Genomic DNA, 9895 nt, shown 5'->3' on the forward strand with positions numbered 1-9895 from the left:
ATATAAAAATGAAAAAATATACAAACATTTTTCAAAAGTGTGGGCGTGGCAGTTTTGTGCGGTTTGTGGGCGTAAGAGTGGGCGTGGCAACATGAATCAACCAACTTCCGCTGCGTCTATGTCTCTGGAGTCTGTATGCTTAATATCAACTTTCTAGATTATGTAGTTCTCGACGTTCATACGGACGGACAGACGGACATGGCCATATCGACTCCGCTATTGATCCTGATCAAGAATATATTCCTTATATGGTGGCACCCCGCACGCATGACCCCACACTCCAGTTAAATATACATATTTAACTTTTTGAACATCTTATATCAACATTGCGGGACGTCTAGCAGGACGAGGCTATATTCATAGAGTTAAAGGAAATACATTGGAATATCTTTGGTTTTGATGTATAAAGCTACTTCCGAAAATCCGCATATCAAAGCGCTGCGATTATCTTTCAAAAATAGTTAGTTACGCTGCCGTTTATATAAAGCTTTTTCAAAATACCGCGAACTTTCCAGAATCTGAAAAACAATCTAGTTATTGTGGTAGGTCTTTTGTTTGGCAGAAAGAAAACTCGAGAAATTTCTTTTCCGTTATTTCTCTCTTAATTGTGCGGCTCTCACTCCCTGAAACCAATGCCATCTCATTCTGGCACATACTAAACAGCGTACTATTCTCGTTGCTTCGAGAGAGCACGCCTCGAATGTTCGCGAAAAGAGCTCCGGAGTATAAATAGGGCCGCTTGGTTCTCTTAGCGTCAATTCAATTCAAACAAGCAAACTGAAAACATCGCTAAGCGAAAGCTAAGCAAACAAACAAGCGCAGCTGAACAAGCTAAACAATCTGCAGTAAAGTGCAAGTTAAAGTGAATCTAGTAACAGTAATAAGCAAACAAGTAACTACTGAACTCAACCAAGAAGTTATAATTGAAATCAAGAAAAGAACGCAGAATACTTTAAAAAGTTCGTTACCGAAAAAGAAGAACTCACACACAATGCCTGCTATTGGAATCGATCTGGGCACCACCTACTCCTGCGTGGGTGTCTACCAACATGGCAAGGTGGAGATCATCGCCAACGACCAGGGCAACCGCACAACGCCGTCCTACGTGGCTTTCACAGATTCGGAACGCCTCATCGGCGATCCGGCCAAGAACCAGGTGGCCATGAATCCCAGGAACACGGTGTTCGACGCCAAGCGACTCATCGGCCGTAAATACGACGACCCCAAGATCGCAGAGGACATGAAGCACTGGCCTTTCAAGGTGGTAAGCGATGGCGGAAAGCCCAAGATCGGGGTTGAGTATAAGGGCGAGTCGAAGAGATTTGCCCCCGAGGAGATCAGCTCAATGGTGCTGGCCAAGATGAAAGAGACGGCGGAGGCGTATCTAGGCGAGAGCATTACAGATGCAGTCATCACAGTTCCAGCCTACTTTAACGACTCCCAGCGCCAGGCTACCAAGGACGCCGGTCACATTGCCGGCCTGAATGTGCTCCGCATCATCAACGAGCCCACGGCAGCGGCACTGGCCTACGGACTGGACAAGAACCTTAAGGGTGAGCGCAATGTGCTTATCTTCGACTTGGGCGGCGGCACCTTCGATGTGTCCATCCTGACCATCGACGAAGGATCACTGTTCGAAGTGCGCTCTACCGCCGGAGACACCCACTTGGGCGGCGAGGACTTTGACAACCGGCTAGTCACCCTCCTGGCGGAGGAGTTCAAGCGCAAGTACAAGAAAGATCTGCGCTCCAACCCTCGCGCCCTACGACGCCTCAGAACAGCAGCTGAACGGGCAAAGCGCACGCTCTCCTCCAGCACGGAGGCCACCATCGAGATCGACGCATTGTTTGAGGGACAGGACTTCTATACTAAAGTGAGCCGCGCCAGGTTCGAGGAGCTGTGCGCGGATCTCTTCCGCAACACCCTGCAGCCTGTAGAGAAGGCCCTTACCGATGCCAAGATGGATAAGGGTCAGATTCATGACATCGTGCTGGTCGGTGGATCAACGCGTATTCCCAAGGTGCAGAGTCTGCTGCAGCAGTTCTTCCACGGCAAGAACCTCAACCTATCCATCAACCCAGACGAGGCAGTGGCATATGGAGCCGCTGTGCAGGCCGCTATCCTCAGCGGAGACCAGAGCGGCAAGATCCAGGACGTGCTGCTGGTGGACGTGGCCCCACTCTCATTGGGAATAGAGACCGCTGGAGGTGTTATGACCAAACTGATCGAGCGCAACTGCCGCATTCCGTGCAAGCAGACCAAAACGTTCTCCACGTACTCGGACAATCAGCCCGGAGTCTCCATCCAGGTGTATGAGGGCGAACGTGCGATGACGAAGGACAACAATGCATTGGGAACCTTCGATTTGTCCGGCATTCCACCCGCACCAAGGGGTGTGCCCCAGATAGAAGTCACCTTCGACATGGACGCGAATGGAATCCTGAACGTCAGTGCGAAGGAGATGAGCACGGGCAAGGCCAAGAACATCACGATTAAGAACGACAAGGGACGCCTCTCGCAGGCCGAGATTGACCGCATGGTGAACGAGGCAGAGAAGTACGCCGACGAGGACGAGAAGCAGCGCCAGTGCATAACCTCTCGAAATGCCCTGGAGAGCTACGTCTTCAATGTGAAGCAGGCCGTGGAGCAGGCACCCGCTGGCAAACTGGACGAGGCCGACAAGAACTCTGTGCTGGACAAGTGCAACGACACTATCCGGTGGCTGGACAGCAACACCACGGCCGAGAAGGAGGAGTTCGACCACAAGCTGCAGGAGCTCACCCGCCACTGCTCCCCCCTCATGACCAAGATGCATCAGCAGGGAGCGGGCGTGGGAGCTGGTGGTCCGGGAGCAAACTGCGGCCAGCAGTCAGGAGGATTTGGAGGCTACTCTGGACCCACGGTCGAGGAGGTCGACTAAGGCCAAAGAGACTTGTTTTTGTTCATCAATGGGTTAATTCTAAGTTGGTTTTAAGTTTTTGAGACTGATCAGAATATTTGGATCGAATATTCCATAGGAAAAGAATAGTATTACGTAAATACCCCATTCTTAAGTAGCAAAAATGTTATTATATATATAGAAAAAATAAATTATTTATTTGAAATTTAAAAAAGTCAAACTTGTATTTCATTTAATGTATTGCAGACTATTTAAAGCCAAAGATACAAAAAGTATCTTATGTTATATTAGTGCACAAATTGCTCGCTGTTTGAAGCATGTTTAATAATTTGTGGATGCACTTGAAACATTCTTTAAATACAAATACAAATAATGTATTGGATAATGATACTTGATTTAATTATATTCAGCTTTGAGCATTTTCTGATTTTTTCCGAAGGGATCTTCGTATACCCTTTCGATCTCATAATGGCTCATTTTATTGCGATGGACGGTCAGGAGAGCTCCGCTCTTGAATTTCTGTTCGCAGACACCGCATTTGTAGGCCATAGCAGAGACATCTGGGTTGGGGAGCATTTCCAGCGGCTGCTGCTGCTGCAGTTGGTCCTCGGGAATGCGTTTTAGGCGCATACGCTCAATATCCTCCGAACGACGCTTGTTGACCCTAGCATTTACATAAGGATCAGCAGCAATGGTTGCCTCGACTTCATTGCCCGGAATCACTGCATCCAGATGTCCCTTTCGGTTACGGTGGATATTCAGGTGCGACCCGCAGACGAAGCTCTCTCCGCACACTCCACACTGATACGGCCGCTCGCCCGTGTGTCGCCGCATGTGGATCTTTAGGTCGTTGGATTGCACAAAGCTCTTGCTGCACAGGTCGCAGGAGTACGGCCTTTGACCCGTGTGCAACCGCATGTGCCGGGCCAGCTTGTTTTGCGAAATAAACTTCTTGGAGCAGATCTTGCACTCACTGGGACGTTCCCCGGTGTGGTGACGCATGTGAAGGCTGAGATCTTGGCTGCGCGGAAAGGCCTTCTCGCACTGATCGCACTTATACGGGTTGTCGCCCGTATGTCGCCGAATGTGGATGGTGAGGCTAGATACGGGAAAGCTCAGGCCACAGTGCGGACAGTCTCGCCGCTTAGTTATGCGTTTCCGGGCGGTGTTTTCCGTCGTTACTTCGGTCTCTAAGTGGACTGCGTCGGGATGGAATGCCTGCATGTGTCGCCGGAGGGTGTCCTGACGCTTGAATGTCCGCGGACAGTGCTCACAGGTCAGCAGACCGGTGCCGCAGCTCTCGTTGGCCAGCTTCATAGCGGCCACGTCCGCCGTCAGTCTGTGGGCATGGGCAAAATGCCGGGTCAGGGATTCACTTTTGGCAAAGACACGCGGACAGACGGCGCATTTGTAGATGAAGTTTGCCGAATGGTTCAAACGACTACCCAGTTGGGAAGGTCGCGTCAATTCTCTGTTTTCTGGTTCATCTAGCAGAGGGTTCAACTGAGTAGGGTCTTCAGGCTCATCATCATTATCCTCGTTCGCATATAGTGGCTCTTCTCCCACATCAGAATTAAATGCAGGACAGTCTTGGTCTCCATACTTCTCCTCCATATCCACGGGCTGCTCCGCGAAAGATGTTGGCAGGTATTGTTCCATATTAACCACATCCTCCTGGTCTAGAAGCTCCACTACATCCACATGAACTTCATCGGGCTTGACAGCAACTTCCTGTTGCTCGAAGAGATTCTGTAAAGTTTCATGGGCGTTCTCCACTTCGACCATAAACTCGTAGGCGCTGATCATCCGGCGGGCGCAATTCTGGCACAAATGCATCGGTAGATTTGGGTCTGCCCACGTCCACTGAAAAGCGTTAAGCTGATTTATCGAAGATTCTTGCTATTGTTGATTATTGTGGGTATTTACCTTCAATTTGCAAACGGCTTCCAACAACTGCCAGAGCTCCAACTTAAGGTCATTGTATTCGATCTTATCGTGGAGGTACAGATTGGTCTCGTGGGTCTCCAGGCAGACGCGGCAAGTCTGGCTGTTTATATTTACGTGAATCTCCGCGGTGTCCATGATATGGCATCATATCATAAACGCGGAATTGCAAAAGAAACTTTGTTTGTTGACAACAGCTGACTTTCAGAGATGCCCGCTAAATCACAGCTGTTTCGGGTCACAGTCACACTTATGTTTAAAATTGAACGAAGTTTGTAAAACTTTTCCGATAGTCACTCTTTCGATTAATCGAAAAAAAAGAGTGACGGATTAATTAGTTTTTAAAATTTGGCCGCTTCAATAGACGCATTTGGAAATGGATAGACTTTAAGGTTAAATGACCAAATTTTTAGGGCTAATTAAATAATCCTCTTGATTTGAACATAAATTGCTAGCAAATATTAAACTGTGTAACTGTCTTGCAGCATTGAAAACGCACGATAGTTTTGCCGCCACCCGATACTATCGCACTCTTGCCATTCTCCACATCACGCACACGCCCGCTTCACAATTCAAACGAACGGCATTTTATTTTCTCAGGATCCCGGGAGTCGTGAATGTTTTACCCAATATCAACGTTTAGTGCTATCTGACCAAAATTTCAATCTGTTCTGTTAGTTGTCGAGTGCCTGTGTCGCCATGTCCCATCCGTCCGACCATGTGCTGCGCCCCAAGGAAAATGCTCCAGTCAGGATGCCGGAAAAATCAGCTGCCGTGCTCAATACGCAGAAGAACTTGCTATTGGGAAAGAAGGTAAGGGCGAAATCTCTGGAGTGAAGCTGAATTACTGAAATGGTTCCATTATGATGCAGCCCAACAGCGAGAACGTGGCGCCAGCCAGTAAACCCCTGCCAGGATCTACTGGCTCTGTCATCAGGAGTGTGGCGCACAACGTGCGTCCGGCGACAAAGCCAGGCCTAGGTGGGTCCAATTCCATAGCTCCATCCGAAGGAACCAACTTCCAGAAACCCATGGTGCCGTCTGTGAAAAAAGCCACATCAGAGTTCGTTGCTCCAGCTCCAGTAGCACCGATCAAGAAGCCCGAATCCATTTCCAAGCAGAAGACCGCTGCCGAGAGCTCAGAATCCGCAAAGGGATCTGGTGCGGCCAGCAGCACCACAGACAAAGAGAAACCCAAGACTGGTGGGTAACTGATTCTGAAATAGTAACTTTCGCAAATAGTAACTAAGTTGCAATTTTCTGCAGAAACCCAGCCACAGAAGCCCAAGAAGACCTGGGAGCTTAACAACTTCGATATTGGTCGCCTGCTGGGGCGCGGCAAGTTTGGCAACGTTTATTTGGCGCGCGAAAAGGAATCCCAGTTCGTGGTGGCCCTAAAAGTGCTGTTCAAGCGTCAGATTGGCGAGTCAAATGTGGAGCACCAGGTGCGCCGGGAGATCGAGATACAATCGCACCTGCGTCATCCGCACATCCTGCGCTTGTACGCCTACTTTCACGACGACGTGCGCATATATCTGATCTTGGAGTATGCCCCACAAGGAACGCTGTTCAATGCCTTGCAGGCACAGCCCATGAAGCGTTTCGATGAGCGTCAATCGGCCACCTATATTCAGGCGTTGTGCTCGGCGCTGCTCTATCTGCATGAGCGGGACATCATCCACAGGGATATCAAGCCGGAGAACTTGCTGCTCGGACACAAGGGCGTCCTGAAGATTGCAGACTTTGGCTGGTCCGTGCACGAGCCGAACTCCATGCGCATGACACTGTGCGGCACCGTCGACTATTTGCCACCCGAAATGGTTCAGGGCAAGCCGCACACGAAAAACGTAGATCTGTGGAGCCTCGGTGTGCTCTGCTTTGAGTTGTTGGTGGGCCATGCTCCCTTCTACTCGAAGAACTACGACGAGACCTACAAGAAGATTCTCAAGGTGGACTACAAACTGCCAGAGCACATTTCCAAGGCAGCTTCACATCTCATTTCCAAGCTGCTGGTCCTTAATCCGCAGCACCGCCTACCGCTGGATCAGGTGATGGTGCACCCATGGATCCTGGCGCACACGCAGTGAACCCCATGCTTGTTTCATTTTGAGTTAATTCCTTTTAATTACATTTTTAGTTAGGGCGCGCCGCGTAATTTAATTATGGCATCATAAATTTTCTTTTATAGAGATTCGAGAAATTAACATTTAGCAATTAAGTTTATTATTATCATTACCAATAAAGTTTGTGTGTGTGTTTTCGAATGCTAGTGTACATTCCTATCTTATGTGGCTACCTAATCTCTAGCGAAATGAGTTGACGAAGTTGCAAATGCAGAAGTGAAACGTGGAGGCGGCGACAAAAAAACAGGCAACATTGCCCAAATGCAGTGCAGCGAGTTATTTTTATCACAGAAAACCAAGTACAAAGACATATTGTACGCAGATGCAAATATGTAGCTACATTATATTTTTAAGATGGTCTCCTTCGTTAATGAAATGATTGAGGAGTTAGCAACAACATCGATTGTTGTTAGTTTGCGGCACATAATTTGTAAGGCTGATTCGAAACAGACTTCATTTTAAATCGGCCTTAGCTCGGACAGTAACCTGTCTGCCTTTGCTCGTAGCTCCATCTCAGAGTATTGTATTTCCTGCGAGTTTTAATTTCTTGTTTTTCATTTGCTAATAACGAAATGACGTCGAACTTAACTTACAAACTAAGTAGCTTAGGGCGTGCTCAAGCCAGAATAGATGTCGATTTATAATCGCCAATTAACGTACAAATTCAATGATCGGTTTGTGGAATTTCGTTATGATTAACCCACAAATCTATGGCTTACCGAGCACGGCTTTAATATAAAGGGTTTTCTAAGCCTTTGCACACATGCCGCTCAATATTATAAGAAAATTATCTTACTTAATCTCTAATAACCTCGCCTCCCTTCTTGCGTGCTGCACCGTGGGAGTAGTCGTCTTCTACAATTTGAGTTAAGTGTTGGGCATTTATTCCGTTTTTTAAGTATTACTACATACCATCTTGATCTTCATCCATGCCGTCTTCCAGGTGGATGCCTTCGGCGAACTCCTTGCCCTGGTCGGCCACGATTTCGTTGTTTAGATTGTCTGTATCGAGCAGATGTTGTGGCTGTTTCACGGCCACATCACCTACATCGTCGTCGTCATCTCCATCGCCTCCTCCGCCGACCCCGGCTGCCTCGGCCATCTGTTTGGCCGTTTCATCGGGAACGGGACCGGGACCAGGAGCCGGCAATTCGCCGTCGAAGAAATTCTGGCCGCCATCAGCGGCAGGCAAATTAAAGCTGGGCTCGTTCAACGCGTCCTTAACTTCGTGGGCACCCGAATCCTCAATGGGTTTGGGTGCCACACCAACATTTTTGTTGCCCTCCATATCATTTACGGCATTGGCGTAACGATTGTTGTTTTCGTTCTTCGGCAGCTCCTCGGCGGCGGTGTCTACATCAACAGCGTCGCCCTTAGTATCCGTTTTGTCTTCAAAGTTCTCGGGAATGGGAGCCACGTTTTCGGGTAGTTTGCGCTCTGGCTTGGCTGGTGGCACTGCAAGCGGGGGAAGACCGCTGCTACTGACCTTTGGGGCTACAGATGCGTTTGGGGCGTCGCCGGCTTTCTTGTCGGACGCACTGCCCACTGAGGCTTGGGTGCTGCTCTTGCGGGGAGCACTCAGCGGGGAAACTGGACCGCCGGACAGTTGCGGCTCCTCCTGCTGCTGCTTCTCACTGACCGATTTGGGAACAATCTGAAAGTTTTCAACAGAGGTTAGTATGAGGCTGTCGTTGTTGCGCACGGCATAGGGCAGCAGAGGCAGGTGCTGCGGCTGCTCCTGGGTTCCGTCACCATTACTCTTAATTGTGGAATTAGTAGGCGCGGTTGTTAAGTTTAGTTTGGTTAGGTTTTGCTTTGGGTTAGTTGCTAGCAGATTTACCCCGCCGCCAATCCTGTAGAGGCCGTCACTCACTTGCACTTGGGCATCGAAGGACTTCTCGTTGCGTGGCTTTTCAATGCTGTGCGCCAGCTGGGCGGGATTGGAGTGGTGCGTTGTGGGCATCTGCTCGGCGGGCTTATTTAGTTGCTGCTGGTGGCCGTGGGCCGGGGCCTCGGCAGGCTGAACTTTAGGTACATAGTTGCAGTTTGTCTTGAATTCCGCAATTGTGGCCTCCAGGGCGTGAATCTTGTGCTCCCCATCACGCTGCAGCTTGACCAGCTTTTCCTGGAGGATAAGTGCGTATGGTTGAGAAATTCAATAGGACGCAATAGAAACGTTTACCTTCCAGGCAGACACTTCGCGCTCCTTGCTGGCCTTGTCCTTATGGAGGTCAGCGAGGACCTTTTGCAGCTTTTGGTCGAACGCATTTGTGTCCTCGATGTGTTTCTTCTTGCTCTTAAGGCACTCGGCCTCCAGATCCGAGTACTTCACCTCCAGCAGCTTGTACTTCTCTACCTGGGCGTCGAACTTCTCCTGAAGTGCGTGCTCCGTATCCTGCTGCTTCTGCACTGCCTCCGCCAACTGGCCCTCGTACTGCTCCTGCAGGCTCATCTTTTCCGAGCGCAGCGCACTCATCCTCTTCTCGGCGGTCAGTTTCTCGGCATTTAGAGCTGTCAATATAGTCATTAACAGTGAGTTTAAGGGTAAAACAAGAAAATAACAATAGACCCACATTGCATCTGGACACTGAGGCCCTCTTGGAAGGCGCGGCTCTCGTCCAATTGGTGTTGGGACATTTGGTAGATCACTATCATCATGATGAGCACGATGAACATGCTCATCAGGATGCAGATGCGGACGCGCCCGGAGCGCGCAAAGCGGGCCGAACTCATTTTACACTAGATTTAAGCTAGTAAACGACCAAATTGCACCTATTTCCTTTGCAGTAAAAGAATGGTTTTTTCTTCTTGTTTTGCTTTAGAGCTGGTACTATGGTATGCCAGATAGTCCGAAAACCAATCGATGAATTTAGTTTCGATAGTTAACGATGTTCTTTTCATTCTATTTTATTTTTTAAGGTTTTAAATG

General features: G+C 49.0%; 4 protein-coding genes across 6 annotated transcripts; 2 read left to right on the plus strand and 2 right to left on the minus strand.

Annotated features, from left to right (window-relative positions):
- Positions 1-744: 744 nt before the first annotated feature.
- On the plus strand, positions 745-3113 carry LOC120454351 (major heat shock 70 kDa protein Ab). Its single transcript, XM_039639571.1, has one exon. The coding sequence runs from the start codon at positions 992-994 to the stop codon at positions 2918-2920; it is 1929 nt and encodes a 642-aa protein (XP_039495505.1). The 5' UTR covers positions 745-991; the 3' UTR covers positions 2921-3113.
- Positions 3114-3196: 83 nt separating this feature from the next.
- LOC120454353 (zinc finger protein 420) lies at positions 3197-5075 on the minus strand. The gene is made up of 2 exons (XM_039639575.2): positions 4826-5075; positions 3197-4762 (listed from the first exon to the last, which is right to left on the minus strand). The coding sequence occupies exons 1-2, from the start codon at positions 4979-4981 to the stop codon at positions 3296-3298; spliced, it is 1623 nt and encodes a 540-aa protein (XP_039495509.1). The 5' UTR covers positions 4982-5075; the 3' UTR covers positions 3197-3295.
- A 316-nt stretch (positions 5076-5391) lies between these two features.
- On the plus strand, positions 5392-7107 carry LOC120454354 (aurora kinase C). Its single transcript, XM_039639576.1, has 3 exons — positions 5392-5656; positions 5716-6046; positions 6110-7107. Exons 1-3 carry the CDS (start codon positions 5543-5545, stop codon positions 6928-6930), a joined length of 1266 nt encoding a protein of 421 aa, XP_039495510.1. The 5' UTR covers positions 5392-5542; the 3' UTR covers positions 6931-7107.
- LOC120454352 lies at positions 7044-9805 on the minus strand. Of its 3 annotated transcripts, none has more exons than XM_039639574.2 (5): positions 9540-9804; positions 9149-9477; positions 8840-9091; positions 7879-8620; positions 7044-7821 (listed from the first exon to the last, which is right to left on the minus strand). In XM_039639574.2, exons 1-5 carry the CDS (start codon positions 9697-9699, stop codon positions 7763-7765), a joined length of 1542 nt encoding a protein of 513 aa, XP_039495508.1. In that variant the 5' UTR covers positions 9700-9804; the 3' UTR covers positions 7044-7762. The 3 variants fall into 3 exon arrangements, with proteins under 3 accessions (XP_039495508.1, XP_039495507.1, XP_039495506.1); XM_039639573.2 differs by having other exon boundaries at positions 8807-9091; XM_039639572.2 differs by having other exon boundaries at positions 7879-9091; positions 9540-9805.
- Positions 9806-9895: the final 90 nt, after the last annotated feature.

This window comes from Drosophila santomea, chromosome 3R (genome assembly GCF_016746245.2).
Source record: "Drosophila santomea strain STO CAGO 1482 chromosome 3R, Prin_Dsan_1.1, whole genome shotgun sequence".
Classification (NCBI taxonomy): domain Eukaryota; kingdom Metazoa; phylum Arthropoda; class Insecta; order Diptera; family Drosophilidae; genus Drosophila; species Drosophila santomea.

What these genes read in the sequence shown, in the direction of transcription:
- LOC120454353 (XM_039639575.2), bottom strand. Translation starts at nt 4,981, where the DNA reads ATGGACACCGCGGAGATTCACGTAAATATAAACAGCCAGACTTGCCGC. An exon ending in AAGCCGTTTGCAAATTGAAG is followed by an intron (nt 4,763 to 4,825) that starts GTAAATACCCAC and finishes AACGCTTTTCAG; the next exon opens with TGGACGTGGGCAGACCCAAA.
- LOC120454351 (XM_039639571.1), top strand. Translation starts at nt 992, where the DNA reads ATGCCTGCTATTGGAATCGATCTGGGCACCACCTACTCCTGCGTGGGT.
- LOC120454354 (XM_039639576.1), top strand. Translation starts at nt 5,543, where the DNA reads ATGTCCCATCCGTCCGACCATGTGCTGCGCCCCAAGGAAAATGCTCCA. An exon ending in ACTTGCTATTGGGAAAGAAG is followed by an intron (nt 5,657 to 5,715) that starts GTAAGGGCGAAA and finishes ATTATGATGCAG; the next exon opens with CCCAACAGCGAGAACGTGGC. An exon ending in CAAAGAGAAACCCAAGACTG is followed by an intron (nt 6,047 to 6,109) that starts GTGGGTAACTGA and finishes AATTTTCTGCAG; the next exon opens with AAACCCAGCCACAGAAGCCC.
- LOC120454352 (XM_039639572.2), bottom strand. Translation starts at nt 9,699, where the DNA reads ATGAGTTCGGCCCGCTTTGCGCGCTCCGGGCGCGTCCGCATCTGCATC. An exon ending in CCTCAGTGTCCAGATGCAAT is followed by an intron (nt 9,478 to 9,539) that starts GTGGGTCTATTG and finishes CTATATTGACAG; the next exon opens with CTCTAAATGCCGAGAAACTG. An exon ending in CATGGATGAAGATCAAGATG is followed by an intron (nt 7,822 to 7,878) that starts GTATGTAGTAAT and finishes CTCAAATTGTAG; the next exon opens with AAGACGACTACTCCCACGGT.